Source organism: Bos grunniens, chromosome X (genome assembly GCF_055505025.1).
Source record: "Bos grunniens cultivar Pamir isolate PY7600 chromosome X, Bosgru_T2T1.0, whole genome shotgun sequence".
Classification (NCBI taxonomy): Eukaryota; Metazoa; Chordata; class Mammalia; order Artiodactyla; family Bovidae; genus Bos; species Bos grunniens.
Window position 1 is genome coordinate 57,844,684 of NC_141194.1, and position 18,642 is coordinate 57,863,325.

The 18,642-nt window shown below is 43.8% G+C and overlaps 1 protein-coding gene across 1 annotated transcript; it reads left to right on the top strand.

The window, feature by feature from the left end:
• The first annotated feature begins 4,916 nt into the window (after positions 1–4,916).
• LOC147340499 (germ cell-less protein-like 1) lies at positions 4,917–7,641 on the top strand. Its single transcript, XM_086387600.1, has one exon. The coding sequence runs from the start codon at positions 5,708–5,710 to the stop codon at positions 7,211–7,213; it is 1,506 nt and encodes a 501-aa protein (XP_086243726.1). The 5' UTR covers positions 4,917–5,707; the 3' UTR covers positions 7,214–7,641.
• The last annotated feature ends 11,001 nt before the right edge of the window (positions 7,642–18,642 follow it).

Consider the following 18,642-nt stretch of genomic DNA (forward strand, 5'->3'; position numbering starts at 1 on the left):
AAGTCTATGGCCCAACCAGTAAGGCTGAAGAAGCTGAAGTTGAACGGTTCTATGAAGACCTACCAGGCCTTTTAGAACTAACACCCAAAAAAGATGTCCTTTTCATTATAGGGGACTGAATGCAAAAGTAGGAAATCAAGAAACACCTGGAGTAACAGGCAAATTTGGCCTTGGAATACGGAATGAAGCAGGACTAAGACTAATAGAGTTTTGCCAAGAAAATGCACTGGTCATAACAAATACCCTCTTCCAATAACACAAGAGAAGACTCTACACATGGACATCAACAGATGGTCCACACCAAAATCAGACTGATTATATTCTTTGCAGCCAAAGGTGGAGAAGCTCTACACAGTCAGCAAAAACAAGACCAGGAGCTGACTGTGGCTCAGATCATGAACTCCTTATTGCCAAAATCAGACTTTAATTGAAGAAAGTAGGGAAAACCTCTAGACCATTCAGGTATGACCTAAATCAAATCCCTTATGATTATACAGTGGAAGTGAGAAACAGATTTAAGGGCCTAGATCTGATAGATAAGAGTGCCTGATGAACTATGGAATGAGGTTCGTGACATTGTACGGGAGACAGGGATCAAACCATCCCCATGGAAAAGAAATGCACAAAAGCAAACTGGCTGTCTGGGGAGGCCTTACAAATAGCTGTGAAAAGAAGAGAAGGGAAAAGCAAAGGAGAAAAGGAAAGATATAAGCATCTGAATGCAGAGTTCCAAAGAATAGCAAGAAGAGATAAGAAAGCCTTCCTCAGCGATCAATGCAAAGAAATAGAGGAAAACAACAGAATGGGAAAGAGTAGAGATCGCTTCAAGAAAACAAGAGATACCAAGGGAACATTTCATGCAAAGATGGGCTCGAGAAAGGACAGAAATGGTATGGGCCTAACAGAAGCAGAAGATATTCAGGAGAGGTGGCAAGTATACACGGAAGAACTGTACAAAAAAGATCTTCACGAGCCAGATAATCACGATGGTGTGATCACTGACCTAGAGCCAGACATCCTGGAATGTGAAGCCAAGTGGGCCTTAGAAAGCATCACTACGAACAAAGCTAGTGGAGGTGATGGAACTCCAGTGGAGCTATCTCAAATCCTGAAAGATGATGCTGTGAAAGTGCTGGGCTCAATATGCCAGCAGATTTGGAAAACTCAGCAGTGGCCACAGGACTGGAAAAGGTCAGTTTTCATTCCAATCCCAAAGAAAGACAATGCCAAAGAATGCTCAAACTACCACACAAGTGCACTCATCTCACATGCTAGTAAAGTAATGCTCAACACTCTCCAAGCCAGGCTTCAGCAATACGTAAACCGTGAACTTCCAGATGTTCAAGCTGGTTTTAGAAAAGGCAGAGGAACCAGAGATCAAATTGCCAACATCCGCTGGATCATGGAAAAAGCAAGAGAGTTCCAGAAAAACATCTATTTCTGCTTTATTGACTATGCCAAAGCCTTTGACTGTGTGGATCACAATAAACTGTGGAAAATTCTGAAAGAGATGGGAATAGCAGACCACCTGACCTGCCTCTGGAGAAATCTGTATGCAGGTCAGGAAGCAACAGTTCGAACTGGACATGGAACAACAGACTGGTTCCAAAGATGAAAAGGAGTACGTCAAGGCTGTTTATTGCCACCCTGCTTATTTACCTTCTATGCAGAGTACATCATGAGAAACGCTGGACTGGAAGAACACAAGCTGGAATCAAGATTGCTGGGAGAAATATCAATAACCTCAGATATGTAGATGACACCACCCTTATGGCAGACAGTGAAGAGGAACTAAAAAGCCTCTTGATGAAAGAGAAAGTGGAGAGTGAAAAAGTTGGCTTAAAGCTCAACATTCAGAAAACGAAGATCATGGCGTCCAGTCCCATCGCTTCATGGGAAATTGATGGGGAAACAGTGGAACAGTGTCAGACTTTATCTTTTTGGGCTCCAAAATCACTGCAGATGGTGACTGAAGCCATGAAACTAAAAGACGCTTGCTTCTTGACAGGAAAGCTATGACCAACCTAGATAGCAGATTCAAAAGCAGAGACACTACTTTGCCAACAGAGGTTCGTCTAGTCAAGGCTATAGTTTTTCCTGTGGTCGTGTATGGATGTGAGAGTTGGACTGTGAAGAAGGCTGAGTGCCGAAGAATTGATGCTTTTGAACTGTGGTGTTGGAGAAGCCTCTTGAGAGTCCCTTGGACTGCAAGGAGATCCAACCAGTCCATTCTGAAGGAGATCAGCCCTGGGATTTCTTTGGAAGGAATGATGCTAAAGCTGAAACTCCAGTACTTTGGCCACCTCATGCGAAGAGTTGACTCATTGGAAAAGACTCTGAGGCTGGGAGGGATTGGGGGCAGGAGGAGAAGGGGACGACAGAGGATGAGATGGCTGGATGGCATCACTGACTCGATGGACGTGAGTCTGGGTGAACTCCGGGAGTTGGTGATGGACAGGGAGGCCTGGCGTGCTGCGATTCGTGGGGTTGCAAAGAGTTGGACACGACTGAGCGATTGATCTGATCTGATCTGATCTGAAAGTCATTTAGCAAACGAAATCAGATGACATGGATATGTCACTGGGCTATACTTAATAGAAGTTCTTGATTGAAGTTCTTCCTGATGATTCTACTATTACTTCTAACGATATTGTTTTCTATACTGCCTGCTTCAAGAAGTGTTGTTCCTTACATTATCAAGTGTGTGACTGAGCCACTGATATAATGATGGTGTGCAGCTCCATATGAAATCCATAAGTATAATGGTGTGACTCTGTATATAAGAAGCAACAAGACAGAATATTTTCCTGGACCAAGAGACTAGTAAGACAGGTGTGGTCCAGAGACTTTTGTTACTCACAGGGCCTAGTCCAGTAATAACACACTGAGTGGCCTATCAGTGAGATCTTTGGCAGACCTGCGAATGAACCCTCCCAGCACCATGGAACAAGATGGTAATGAAATGCTCTGCAAACCATGGTCAAACTCATGGCCATAAAAGGGCCCTGCTCTGGCAACTGGCACTTGCTATCTGCCTCTACAAAGATTAACTCATGGACACTACAGCTGCTGACCTTCAACGTCCCCTGAAAGGAGTTCAGGGTGAAAATCAGAAATTAGGCACTCGCTCTGTGTTCTGGAAAAATGGACAAAACAGGCCTTTGGATAGTTAGAGATTTTCAGGTAAAGATTTTCTTGAGCCCAAATTCTTGCATCTTCTCATACCTAGAAAAGCACCTAAATTGTTAATGGGGACAACTATTTTGGCTTTTACAGTAATACCACAGTAAGAAGCCAAGGCCTACCTGGACAAACTTTGACAACTGGCTACCTCAAGCACCTGTCTACGCTGGGTTACAGACTCATTCACCAGAAAAGAAATTATAAGATTTATTTTGTCTGTTAAATTTCAGGTTTTCATTCTTTCAACTACTTCTAACTGGGTTTTTTATACCTACATTCAAAATGTATATGAATATGCCAGATGGCTCCATTCTTATAAATAGGGCAGCCCAAGTGTTGACTCTATCCAGACCAGGATCAAAGTTACTATCAAATGTAACCTGATTCTTGCAGGTTATTCTTGGACTGCTGATTACAGTAATTCATCTACTGATATTTGGTCTCTGCATTTTAATCTACTTATCTAGTTTGTTCTTTCTAAAGGATACAATGGCTTCCCAGACAAAGTAACAGTGATGCAGAGATTCTGGCCACTCTTCAAAATGGACTCCCCTGATGTTCCACCATGGTTACAGATACAATCTTGGTTTACAAGCTCTCCTTTGTGAAAAACTATCTTGACTACAATCATTGTAATCATTCTGTTTTTTGCTGTTTGCTCCTTACATATATAACTGTGTATTTACTACTTGGGGCCCTTGGATCAGAAACCCTAAGTAAAAGGGTAAGGAGAATATGTTGCTTCAACCATTTAGGGTCAGTGCCCCTCACCTGCAGGAAGCAGTTACTGACAGATTTCTCTGCCCCTTTCCCCTCAGCAACAATATTCTCCTAAAATAAAGAGGGGGAAATGAGAGAGTTAACTTAGGCAGGTTGATAAGGAGTCAAAGCCTAAGGTCCCTTTAAGGAGGAGATAAACATTCTTTCTTTTTCACATTCTTTGCTATAGATATGTAGGCCTCGTAGGCAGCAGTATCTCTTATTCAAGGACATGTCTTTTTTTTTTTTTTTTTAAGCTTTGGATATATGTTATGGGAGAAGGTCTGGGTAAAAACTTCCACAGCTGTAGCTCTGGGTTAACCTGTTCCTTCTGGCTAATCTCGTGCTGATGTCATCCCAGGAGGTATGTTACAGGAAAGGGTCTGGAAAAATTCTCGAAGTCTTGAGGTATCTTTTATCTAGTCTCAGCAGCTAGTTGAGAAGTGTATAACGCCTTGCTTAAAGTAGTGAGGTGGGTTCTCTCCTGCTCCCTTCTGACGTCTATGTCTGAAGCTTTTTCTGTCACTTTCACTTTAGATAAAATCTACACAATGCTCCAAGTGACTGAGACTGTCTTTGGTCCCGAGTTAAATCTTCTCCTTCGGAGACCATGAATCTGGCGGCACTGTTCACCATTCACCATTAGCTGTCACAACTCTAGAGTCAGTATTCATGTTTGTCTCATGCCAAGCACCACTCAACCTGAAGCATTATATAGACCTTCTTATCAACTTTCTATAGCCATCTAACAGAGAATATTTAAAATGAGATTTAAGGTTATCCTGTCCTATTCAAAGTGTGTAAACATTCTACTCACATGATTTGAATAGGGCAGAATCTTTGCGACCCCATGGACACTAGTTTGCAAGTCTCTGCTAGTCATGGAATTTTTCAGGCATGAATACTGGAGTGGGTTGTCGTTTCCTCCTCGAGGAAGTCTTCCCAACCCATGCCTCATGCGTCTCCTGCATTGGCAGGTGGATTGTTTACCACTGGGAATGTTTGGGAAGCCCCAAACATTCTACTCAGGCAAGGTCAAATGACCTGAGAGACTTACCGTTTTCAAAGTTTTTTCCCTTGCATTGTACTTTCCTTGTCATTGAAAGGTCCACACTCTCTCTACACCGTATACTTTGTTTAGCATATAACACTTGTCAGTATTTAATATTATTAATTTCCTCAAAAATCAAAATCCATCTCATTCATTCCTCATTTCTTTCAGTGTTTAAGTTTGTTACATGCTTAGCTGGTGTCTAAAATAGAGACAAAAGCAAAGACTGGGCACACATTGCCACTTTTATCACAGAAAATGTTTTGACAGCCGCAAATGATGGGATAACCTAAGAAAATAATTACAGAAATTAAGGTGCATAGAGCACAGAGCTGGAACCAAGACGTAATTATCCAAAAACAGGAGTGATCAGTAATTATTTCAAATGGGGAAGAGGAAATGATGTTCTTAAGATTCATGGGGAAAATTCATACACAAAGTCCTCTGTTCCACCATTATCCTACGAAGGGAGCCGCAGAGAAATCATCCCTGGAGGGAAAGATACACAGAGTGGAATTCCTGGTACAGAGTGCACTTATCCTGTGATGGGGAGTGGGAGGGGTAGGGGAAAGCCTCGTGGGTGTGGCTTTGCCTGGCGTCCAAGATGACGTCACAAACATCAGCCGTATCCAACGACACCGTGGGCTGAGCTAGTGCCAGTGGCGGCTGCGTCTGGTGAGGAAGCTTGCCCTCTGTACCGCTGAGGTAAAAGCCATGGGAGCAGTAAACAGTCAGATGCCCTCGAACAGAGTGGGGCATGCCCCAGAGGAGCCAGGTGCCCCTGAGGGGGAGGAGGAGGCCGAGGAGGTAGCAGTGGCAGTGATAGAGGAAGGGGAGGAGAGCGAAGAGGCCAGACCCACCACTAGCCAAGGGCGCCACAAGCGGAAGACAGGCCCAGAAGGGCAGCTCACAAAAGCGCCTCACAGGAAGCGAGCAAAAGACAGTTTAGAGTCCGTTTATAAGACACTTTTTCTGAGAGGAGAAGGGAGTGACGTGCAGATCCGTGCCCTGGGGAAGGAGTGGAACTTGCACAAGGTCTACTTGTGCCGGTCAGGATACTTTGCTAGCATGTTCAGTGGTGCGTGGCGTGAGACAACCATGGATACTGTAGAGTTGCAGATGCCTGACGAGAACATTGATTGTGAGGCACTGCACGAGGCTTTAGGTTCCCTGTACCGAAACTCTGTGCTCATCCCACCGGGTCGAGTGGTCCCCATGCTGGCCACAGCCAGCATGCTGCAGCTGGACAAGCTGATTCAGCAGTGCGGAGAGATAATGAAGGAGACGGTCAGTGATCAGACCGTGTGCAGCTACTACTGCTCTGCTGAGAGCTACGGACTCCAGAACATCAGGGCCATGTGTCTTCAGTGGCTGCTGGACAACCTGATGACCCAGCATAGTGAGGAGTTATTGAGAGAAGTTAGCCTGGATCTCATGAAAGAGGTCATTGCCTCTTCAGAGCTCTTCGTGATGGAGGTAGAGATGGATGTGTACACGACGCTGAAAAAGTGGATGTTCCTGCAGCTGCAGCCGACATGGAGAGGCCCCCGCAGAGACCTGCTGCCTGACGCCGACTCGTGGTTTGCCAGGTCCAGGCAGGAGTCAGAGGGCACCCCTTTCCTGGAGACCGAGCAGGGCAGAGCCTTCGTGCCAGCGTTCCAGCAGCTGCGGCTTGCCTACATGATCTGCGACCTGCCGTCAGCACGCATCATCGACCAGGATGCACTGATCCCTGCCACGTGGCTGACCCCAGTGTACAAAGAGCAGTGGCTTGCCCTCCTCCGGGCTGAGCAGACCAGAGACCTCGGGCCCGTGGATGTCTTCGTGTCCGACCTCCAGAGGACCAGCATGCGGTGCGGGGGCCAGCTCCTCAGGGATAAGCAGTGCAGCTGGCGGTGGGCAGGCTTCAACGTCGGCTGGGACTTGGTGGTGTGCTATGCCAACCGGCGCATCATTTTCAAGCGCAGCGCGCTGAACAAGTCCTGCGGTCTCGGGGTCAGCTTACTCTGGCAGAGAAAGGTCGCGTTCCGCTTGCGCCTGGCCTCCTTGGACAGGGCTGGAAGAGCCATTTTCCGGAAGGAGACAGAACTCCAGGTGCTTTCCCTGGGAAAGGATGAAGAGCTAGAGGTGGTGAATCTGGAGAACGAAGATGTGGTTTTCCCCATATATGTGACCTGTAATTTCCTGTACCTCCCCAGAGAGGGGCGTTTTCCTGAGTGAGGACTCCTGAAAACAAAATCTCAGAGAGGTGAGCAGCTCTTTTCCTGGGGTCAGGGACGACCAGCTTTGTCCAGATGCCAGCTCCTTCTGCGGGACCAACCGGACTTGCCCACCTCTGGTGGCCCACCTCTGTCAGAGTCTTTGTTGAACTGTAGCTCATAATACTTGAGATTGTTTACCTGAGCCTATGAAGAGGAGAAATTTTAAAGCCCTGCTCCCCCAACACCTTTAGACCTCATTTGTGCTGTTAAAGTGGCAACCTGTCCTCCTGGTTTACCATCCATCAATGCCCCCTCCCATCATTTCTGCAAAGTCAAAGACCAGTTGACTTTAGAGAGAACCTGTGAACCTACCTACTCTACTACTGTTGGGGAAACTCTTTTAAAATATGCATTTCCTTTAGCTTGATTAAAGGAATGTTAAAGAAACCGTTTGGTTTCTCTTTCAGTTCGCGTGTTTAGAGCCACTCTGCCCCACTCATTACCACTACTACCGCTAGCTTCCTTTGGATTGCTTCCCTTTCCCCATTCCCTGCCACTGAGCGTGTAGTACTTGGTTCCCATGATCTCTCACTCTGTGAACGCACCCAGGCTACACTGATGATCTTCTCTTTATTGGTTGTTCCTCAACATTCTTAGGTTAGTTGACTTCATATCGTATCTTGATGTTACTTTGGCTTTATTTTGACTTTCCTAGCATTTTAACCCTAGAAAGACGCCTCAAATCTTATACAACCCTATATTGGGGGTGGAGTGGAAGGCGGCAGATTGATGCTATGAGGACATCTCGGTACTAGACAGACTTTTTCTGTGGCATACAGCCATGAATTATTTATGCACCAGAATGCACTCTCTAAGCACGCTGATGGCCTTTGCCCTTCAGAAACATTTGACGTTGGAATTGTACGTGGAAAGACTCTTTCCCGCTTAAAAACAGGTCTGGTAACCTCTGGAAAGGAACGCTTTTGAATTATAATGGGAATTATTTGGCATCTGGAAGTGGCATCACGAGAAGTCTACACTAGTAATCAAAAGGGTAAGATAAAAAGTGTTTTTGTCACAAAAGGAGAAGCACACTAGTCACGATTTGAATTTGTTAGTTTCTGATTACTGTTAACTTACAAATTGTCACCATCCCATTCCCTCCATTGAGTCATTTTGAGGTCAAAGAATGGAAAACTCTATTTAAGAATCCATATAAATAATAAATACATGCTTGGAAAGAGTGTGATAAATTAATACAAGATGAACAAATTAAAAAAATAGTATACTCTATTGGTGTTTGGCAGATTCATGTTGATGTATGGCAAAACCAATACAATATTGTAAAGTAATTAGCCTCCAATTAAAATAAATAAATGTACATTTAAATTAAAAAAAAAAAAAAAACAGTCACCAGATTTAAGGCTTTACTTAGTTGAAATCAGAATTTTCCTTACTGGTGGTTTATGTTTCTCTTCCCAATTAGATTTTATCCATTGTCATTCAGTGAACAAATTACTTTTGACTTTATCCATTCATTCATTCCTTTTACTCTTTAAGGAGATTCGAAAGGCTTCCTTATCCCAAACCCACATACTAGTATTAGAGTAATATTTACGTGACAGTTACTTATATGAAATGGTTCAACCAGGAAGCTGCTGTTGCATCCTTCGATGTTTGCCCTTAATTTTGCAGCCCCCTACCCTTTCTCGTGTTCCCTTATATTCCATATACCTAACCAACTACAAACAATAGACTTCATTTTATTTGTGTTTAAAAATAACTGGGGAGAAGAGTAAGTCATGATTCAGTTGAAACGTAAAAATTATTGTTATTTTTTTTTTTCGGTAAGAATTTCACTTTCTTTATATAAACTCTCTAAGCAATTTGAAATCACTTTTTCTTGAGCTGAATGCCAAGATGCCATTTCATCTAAACAGAGGTATCGTCAGTTGGGAAATTCAGAGACTACTTAGCTACAAGTGTACCTTGACTGAAAGATCTGCTTTTGTTTTCCTACCCAACGAGCTTCAAATCCTTAAATTGCTTGTTGCCGCTTACAATAGAAAGATGTTCAATAATGTACAAAGAGTGACAGCTGAAATACACTCATTTAAACATTTAAACTCTCACAAACCCTGACTGTTGCCATTTGCCAGTTTGGGCAATTTATCCAATACCTGTCTCTATTTTTTCTCTTTTTTTTTTTCTTTTCTTTTTGACTGCTCAGGATGAGGAAGAAACCTTTTCCCATGTTGATACTCATTTTGTTAGCCTCTTCGTAAGGCATGGGGAAATGGGGAGGCAGGGCGAAGTACAGTCATGGTAACGCTATAGGAAACCATCAAGCTAAATAACAGCAAAGTAAACGCCACACTAAAGGAGATGTACCCCTATGGGATACCACGTGGTCCTTGACAATGATGAGGATTTATCCCTGTCTCTGTTTTTCCCTCTCTGTATGTCTGCCGCTCTCTCTGTCATCCCCTATCTCTGTCTCCATGATGTCTGTCTGCATCCCTGTCTAATTTCTATCTACCTCTGTCTTTGTCTTCCTCAGTCTCTGTCTCAGACTGCCTATCTTCGTCACTCTCTGTCTCTGTCTTACTGTCCGTATCTTTCTGTTTCTCTCTGTTTCTGACAATCTGTTTGTGTCTGGGTCTCTATGTTTCTGTCTCTGTCTCTGTATTTCTCCAGTGCTTCTGTATCCGTCTGTTTCTGCATCTCTCTGTGTCTCTTTCTCCATCCGTCTGTCTTTGTCTTTCCCTTTCTGTCCCGATCTGTCTCTGTCTTTCTCCCCACCCCCAACCTTGTTTCTCTCTGACTCTCTCTCTCCCCATCACTATCTCTATGTCTGTTGGCTCTCTTTCAGTGTGCGTCTGTCTTTCTCTGTCTCTCGGTCTGTCTGTCTCTGTCTTTCTATCTGTGTCAATCAGCCTCTGCCTGTCACCCTGTCTCTGTCTGCAACCATCATTCTTTGCCTTAGTTTGAATGGGTGTCTGTTTGTCCCTGTCTGTGCCTGGCTTCCTCTGCCTCCCTGTCTCTGTCTCCATCTATTTCTACCTGTCTCTGTCTGCCCCTTTCTGTGTATGCCTTTCTACCTGTCTCTTTTGGGGGAGGAGGTACAATTTCTGAGTCTGTCCATCTGTTGGGCTTTCTCAGCCTGCCTGACCAGCTATCTCTGTTTTTCTGTCAGGCTGTCCTGTCTCTGGCTGTTTCTACATCTGGTTCTGTTGCATCTTTTGATAGTCCATCTCTGCTTCTGCCTGTCTTAAGGAGACAGGAATGAAATGTTATTACAATTCGGTAGACAAACCCTCTTCTGTCATCTTCCCTTCCAGTGGTGTCCTAGAGATAGATGCTGTAAGAAGATAAAGCTTAGCATTCGTATTCAAAGACACAAGAGACTTAAATAAACAATGACTTATGAAGGAGAAAGCAGTGCCCCAGGGATGGAAGTGGGATGGACACAGACAGCAGACCAGTGTAAATTATGCTACTGTGGAAAGGGTCTATATATAAACAGCACAAAGATGACACTGAAATTTCGATGAAAGATAAATCATGTGCTGGAAAAAGAAAACCATCTTTTTAAGAGGAAAATAAAAAGAAGAGGGAGTGTCCAGCCACAAGGTCTACAGGAAGGTACTTGCCAAGTCTCAGCCACAGAATTTGGACATGAAACTGCCTGGTGAGAGTTAAAATAGCAAAATTCACCTATTTTATATAAGCACATCACATCAGTTTAATCATGCGATTAAACTTAAACTTTTGAATTGGGGTCAGCAAACACACACACACACACACACACACACACACACGGAAATAAGTGGATTGAAGCAGAATCCAAGGTTTTTATGTCATCACCTGTTCAGCTAGTAACATGACTTCTAAGACATTCATACACACACACACACATTTATATTTTATGAGCCCTCATGAGGTTCCACCCTTTCCTTGTCCACTCAGCTACCTGGGCCTTGATGCCCTTCCCTTTATTCAAGATAAATCTCTTGAAAGGGGTGTGTCATCTGCCCCCTGTTCTAAGGTTTACTTGCTTGACTCCAGGCACCATCTATATGTCATAGACTCTCAAATTCATAGCCCATGCACAGACCTCTTCTTTGAATCCAGACCTATAGCCAGCAGTCTGCCCCACCACTTGGAAATCTCAAAGGTGGTGCGATCTACAAAGGAACAAAATAGAACGTATAGTCCAGGCAACCAATTTTAATCTAAATGTAGATTCCTTCCTCATTTGAGTAAATAAATAGAAAGACACTGATTCTGGTAAGGAGAAAATAACCAGGATGTTAGCTGAAACTTATACTTCTTCAAGTGCTTGTGTTTCAGAAGTAAAATTTGTCTATTCATGACATTCTAAAGAAAGGTGGCAATTTTTTTTTTCTAGTAGTAAGAGAATTGAAATTTACCTCATTTATTTAGACAATAGCCAATTGATATATGAACAGTCTTCGGGAATGATTTGTTCTAACAGTGCAGATGAAAGTTTGGTTTAGTCTGTGAACACGTTTTCCATGTCAGTTGCTATGATTAGATTCTGAGATCAGACACCAAAGGATAAATTTCACTCCACATTGTAGCAAACTTCAACTATCAAACTTGGTTTAAAGACTAGCAGGGTAATAAGATGCAGTGGAAGGAACAAAAACTATCTGGGCAGATTCAAGGTAAGATTTGAATACCCAAAAGATCCTTAATTCTCTGAGCAGTATTCATCACATAAACACACTGCATTACATTGGTGATGTCTGTCAATTATTTTAAAAAATAAAAATAGTACATGGTGATGGCAAAAATAGGAATCTACAAGCAGCTGATGGTTTTGATTAGCGTGTTTGCTGTACATGGGATTTTATGAAGAGTGGTGACTCTAAGTGAATTAAAATCATCCAAGCGGTCACGAAGAGCATGTTTTGGGTGAAGGCAAGTGGCTGAGTATGGTCCACCACAGGTGAGGAGACTTGCTGTAGAGGTATATTCTTAAAGATGGTAGCCCCTAGTCGTATGTGATTATTTAAATTGATTAAAATTAAATAAAATGGAAAATTCAGTCTCTCAGTCTCACTCGCAGCATTTGAAGTGCTCGATGGCTACATGTAAACCCGTGGCTACTATACTGTGCGCAGCGCAGATATGGAACATCTCTATCAGCGCAGAGAATTCTGTGAGATAGTGCTGTTCTATAATCAGTCATTCCAAGTAAAATTTACATTTCTTTCTGCTTCTGAATACATAGGTCGCCTGGATAACCTATGTGGGGGTGGGTGATGTTTGTGGGGATGGGGAGGAGTTAGAAAAACGGACATACAGAATGGTCACATTTGGATTTACAGGGTCTCATCAGGGTCTTATTTGTCTCACTGTGCTTACTGAGATGTTATGGAGGCTGGGGACAGGGCTTGAGGAAGGTTGGCAGCCACCCAAAGGAACCGTTTGTTCTGGAACCCTGTGCTTTGGAATGTGAAGAATTTGGGTCTAATCTTCTGTGGCCCATACAGCATCTGACCTGGTGGTCAGGCCATCATCTCAAACTCATTGTCCAAAACTCAACCTTTGCTTTCTTTCTCCCATTCCACGATCATGAATATCTATTTTCAATATATTTTATGGTTGGTCTTTTACTGTTCATATTGTTAATATCTCCACCAGTATACTAGCCCTCTTCTCAGTCGCTAGGCCTTGAAATCGCTGGTTGAAAGGATACAAAATAAATGTCTTTGTAAACTGAAACTTACATTAGAAATAATAGCATGTGGGGTTATTGTAAATACATTTAGATACAAATACGTAAATACATAAATCAAATACATTTGAGTCTTCTGCTTTGCTTTGCCATCAGGTTTAACGTGATATGATATTTCGATGCCTCCCAGCTTAAGACCAGCAGGAACACATTTGTAGTTGAACAATTTGAGTTTATTATTCTTTGCAGTGAAGGAGAACATACACAGTGAAGGAACTGTGGGCCACACAAGTACGTGGGTGATAGAAAAGGGATGTTAAGAGATTTGGGCTTGGGACTTCCCTGCTGGTCCGGTGGATGAGCCTTTGCCTTCCAAAGTAGGTGGTGTGGGTTCGCTCCCTGGTTGGGGAAACTAAGGTCCCACATGTCTTGTGGCCAAAAACCAAAACATAAAAGAAAACAAACAAACAAACAAACAAACAAAAACAGAAGCAATATGGTAACAAATTGAATAAAGACTAAATAAAGGGACCACCTCAAAAAAAATTAAAGAAAAAAAGAGGTGGGCTTGTTTTAGGTGATTTGGGTGAATTTTTAAAGAAGCAGAGCTCTGATCTGGATTGGATACTGTCAGAAAGACAGGGAATTCCTATGACAGTATCTTAATAAACCTTTTCTATAGAGAGAATAGATTAGAGTGAGGTTAAAGCTACAATTGCTGAAAACAAGCAAAGAAACAAAGCAAAGGGGAAAACAAAACCCCCAAACTAGCAGTCACTCATACTAGCTAGGAGAGGGATATACGGTGATTTGTACAGTGATTTTGCTTTTGTCTGTGCTAAGGAACAAAAAAATCATGAAGTGGCCTTTGTTTTGTCTCACTTTATCATGATCTCAGAGTGACAAGATCTCATGATCTCACCTGAAGTTGGCATTCCCTGAGATTTTTTTCAATGTCTAATGGGAGAATAACATGTCCTAGCCTGGATGTCAAGAGATACTTTTTAGTACCCCCTTCTGGCCACAAGCCATTAACCCATGTTATCTAGATTATCAACATTGCTCTGATTTTGATGATCAGGAATTTGTTTAGAGAATGTAGTCTGTAGTAGGACATGGATTGGTCTCTCCTGCTCCTTTTGCAGTAGAATGCATCATTGAATACTCTGGTGTGACACGAGCTGTGCAATAGCATTTAAGACTCCAGACAGGATGCATTGGCCAACTGCAAAACAAGTAATCAAACGAAACACAATGATTATTAGTCCTTGAAACAGGACTTGAAGTCAAGGGCTTGGATTATAAAAACCAGGCAATGAATCCAGCTGGGTTCACCTTTGAGCACCACATGACTTTTGTTAGAATCAAAGACAAGTTTTGGACCACCCTTGCTAGTTATGATTTTCCCTAATGTGAGAATAGCAAGTCACAAAGCCTATATGAATAGGGAGTCAGTTATTCTTCGTGTGTGTGTGTGTGAGAGAGAGAGAGAGAGAGAGAGTCGCTCAGTCATGTCTGACTCTTTGCAACCCCATGGACTATAGCCCAGGAGGCTCCTCTGTCCATGGTATTCTTCAGGCAAGAATACTGGAGTGGGTTGCCATTCCCTTCTCCAGGGGATCTTCCCGACCCAGGGACCGAACCCGGGTCTCCTGCATTGCAGGCAGATTCTTTACCATCTGAGCCACCAGAGAAGCCCTTCCTGGTGAGTTTTTAAAAGAAATTGGTTTGACTGTTACTGGATAATCCCCTCTCTCTAACCCCTCCCCCCTCCCCCACCCGTTTCTGGGAAACAAGATCTGCTGGAATGTGTAGTTTAACATATCACGGAGTCTCAACAATTATCCTGAACACACAAGATAAGTTAGCGTATGCCATATGGGTGTTATATAAGATGTTACATAACAAATAGTACCTCATTGTGGCACGGCCTCTATCAGGAGAATAAGCATCATTTGTTACAACTAGACACAGCCGATTTTGTGTTCCCCAAGGTAAGTGATGTACTTAGCAGGACTTCCCTCGTGTGGCTCAGCTGGTAAAGAATCCACGTGCGGTGGAGGAGACCTGGGTTCGATCCCTGGGTTGGGAAGATCCCCTGGAGAAGGGAAAGGCTACCCAGTCCAGTATTCCGACCTGGAGAATTCCACGGACTGTATAGTCCATGGGGCCGCAAACAGTCGAACACGACTGAGTGACTTTCACTTTCAACCAGTTTCACCAAGCAGGCTGACTATCATGAACAAATGGAATATCTTGAGCAAATTTGACTCTCAGGGTCAGGGTGGCTCCAATAATGGAGCCTACTCTTGACTGAGTGGGACTCACCGACAGGGCGCAGGAATGGCCGAGAGGAGCTACCCCGCGTCTCAGGTAAGGGGCGGTGGCCGGGAGGAGCAATCCCAAGCCCGAGGCCAGGGGCGGCGGCCGGGAGGACCGACCCCACATCCAAGGAGCCGTGGCTGCCTGGGCGCAGGAGGCCTAGAGGAGCTATCCCACGTTGAAGGTCAGGAAGGGCGGCGGTGAGGAGATACCCCTCGTCCAAGGTAAGGAACGGCGGCTGGGCTTTGCTGGAGCAGCCGTGAAGAGATAACCCACGCCCAAGGTAAGAGAAGCCCAAGTAAGACGGTAGGTGGTGCAAGAGGGCATCAGAGGGCAGACGCACTGAAACTGTACTCACAGAAAACTAGTCAATCTAATCACACTAGGACAACAGCCTTGTCTAACTCAATGAAACTAAGCCATGCCCATGGGACAACCCAAGACGGGTGGGTCATGGTGGAGAGGTCTGACAGAATGTGGTCCACTGGAGAAGGGAATGGCAAACCACTTCAGTATTCTTGCCTTGACAACCCCATGAGCAGTATGAAAAGGCAAAAGGAGAGGATACTGAAAGAGGAACTCCCCAGGTCAGTAGGTGCCCAATATGCTACTGGAGATCAGTGGAGAAATAACTCCAGAAAGAATGAAGGAATGGAGCCAAAGCAAAAACAATACCCAGCTGTGGATGTGACTGGTGATAGAAGCAAGGTCCGATGCTGTAAAGAGCAATATTGCATAGGAACCTGGAATGTCAGGTCCGTGAATCAAGGCAAATTGGACGTAGTCAAACAAGAGATGGCAAGAGTGAATGTCGACATTCTTGGAATCAGCGAACTCAAATGGACTGGAATGGGTGAATTTAACTCAGGTGACCATTATATCTACTACTGTGGGCAGGAATCCCTCAGAAGAAATGGAGTAGCCGTCATGGTCAACAAAAGAGTCTGAAATGCAGTACTTGGATGCAATCTCAAAAATGACAGAATGATCTCTGTTCGTTTCCAAGGCAAACCATTCAATATCTCAGTAATCCAAGTCTATGGCCCAACCAGTAAGGCTGAAGAAGCTGAAGTTGAACGGTTCTATGAAGACCTACCAGGCCTTTTAGAACTAACACCCAAAAAAGATGTCCTTTTCATTATAGGGGACTGAATGCAAAAGTAGGAAATCAAGAAACACCTGGAGTAACAGGCAAATTTGGCCTTGGAATACGGAATGAAGCAGGACTAAGACTAATAGAGTTTTGCCAAGAAAATGCACTGGTCATAACAAATACCCTCTTCCAATAACACAAGAGAAGACTCTACACATGGACATCAACAGATGGTCCACACCAAAATCAGACTGATTATATTCTTTGCAGCCAAAGGTGGAGAAGCTCTACACAGTCAGCAAAAACAAGACCAGGAGCTGACTGTGGCTCAGATCATGAACTCCTTATTGCCAAAATCAGACTTTAATTGAAGAAAGTAGGGAAAACCTCTAGACCATTCAGGTATGACCTAAATCAAATCCCTTATGATTATACAGTGGAAGTGAGAAACAGATTTAAGGGCCTAGATCTGATAGATAAGAGTGCCTGATGAACTATGGAATGAGGTTCGTGACATTGTACGGGAGACAGGGATCAAACCATCCCCATGGAAAAGAAATGCACAAAAGCAAACTGGCTGTCTGGGGAGGCCTTACAAATAGCTGTGAAAAGAAGAGAAGGGAAAAGCAAAGGAGAAAAGGAAAGATATAAGCATCTGAATGCAGAGTTCCAAAGAATAGCAAGAAGAGATAAGAAAGCCTTCCTCAGCGATCAATGCAAAGAAATAGAGGAAAACAACAGAATGGGAAAGAGTAGAGATCTCTTCAAGAAAACAAGAGATACCAAGGGAACATTTCATGCAAAGATGGGCTCGAGAAAGGACAGAAATGGTATGGGCCTAACAGAAGCAGAAGATATTCAGGAGAGGTGGCAAGTATACACGGAAGAACTGTACAAAAAAGATCTTCACGAGCCAGATAATCACGATGGTGTGATCACTGACCTAGAGCCAGACATCCTGGAATGTGAAGCCAAGTGGGCCTTAGAAAGCATCACTACGAACAAAGCTAGTGGAGGTGATGGAACTCCAGTGGAGCTATCTCAAATCCTGAAAGATGATGCTGTGAAAGTGCTGGGCTCAATATGCCAGCAGATTTGGAAAACTCAGCAGTGGCCACAGGACTGGAAAAGGTCAGTTTTCATTCCAATCCCAAAGAAAGACAATGCCAAAGAATGCTCAAACTACCACACAAGTGCACTCATCTCACATGCTAGTAAAGTAATGCTCAACACTCTCCAAGCCAGGCTTCAGCAATACGTAAACCGTGAACTTCCAGATGTTCAAGCTGGTTTTAGAAAAGGCAGAGGAACCAGAGATCAAATTGCCAACATCCGCTGGATCATGGAAAAAGCAAGAGAGTTCCAGAAAAACATCTATTTCTGCTTTATTGACTATGCCAAAGCCTTTGACTGTGTGGATCACAATAAACTGTGGAAAATTCTGAAAGAGATGGGAATAGCAGACCACCTGACCTGCCTCTGGAGAAATCTGTATGCAGGTCAGGAAGCAACAGTTCGAACTGGACATGGAACAACAGACTGGTTCCAAAGATGAAAAGGAGTACGTCAAGGCTGTTTATTGCCACCCTGCTTATTTACCTTCTATGCAGAGTACATCATGAGAAACGCTGGACTGGAAGAACACAAGCTGGAATCAAGATTGCTGGGAGAAATATCAATAACCTCAGATATGTAGATGACACCACCCTTATGGCAGACAGTGAAGAGGAACTAAAAAGCCTCTTGATGAAAGAGAAAGTGGAGAGTGAAAAAGTTGGCTTAAAGCTCAACATTCAGAAAACGAAGATCATGGCGTCCGGTCCCATCGCTTCATGGGAAATCGATGGGGAAACAGTGGAACAGTGTCAGACTTTATCTTTTTGGGCTCGAAAATCACTGCAGATGGTGACTGAAGCCATGAAACTAAAAGACGCTTGCTCCTTGACAGGAAAGCTATGACCAACCTAGATAGCAGATTCAAAAGCAGAGACACTACTTTGCCAACAGAGGTTCGTCTAGTCAAGGCTATAGTTTTTCCTGTGGTCATGTATGGATGTGAGAGTTGGACTGTGAAGAAGGCTGAGTGCCGAAGAATTGATGCTTTTGAACTGTGGTGTTGGAGAAGCCTCTTGAGAGTCCCTTGGACTGCAAGGAGATCCAACCAGTCCATTCTGAAGGAGATCAGCCCTGGGATTTCTTTGGAAGGAATGATGCTAAAGCTGAAACTCCAGTACTTTGGCCACCTCATGCGAAGAGTTGACTCATTGGAAAAGACTCTGAGGCTGGGAGGGATTGGGGGCAGGAGGAGAAGGGGACGACAGAGGAT

What these genes read in the sequence shown, in the direction of transcription:
- LOC147340499 (XM_086387600.1), top strand. Translation starts at nt 5,708, where the DNA reads ATGGGAGCAGTAAACAGTCAGATGCCCTCGAACAGAGTGGGGCATGCC.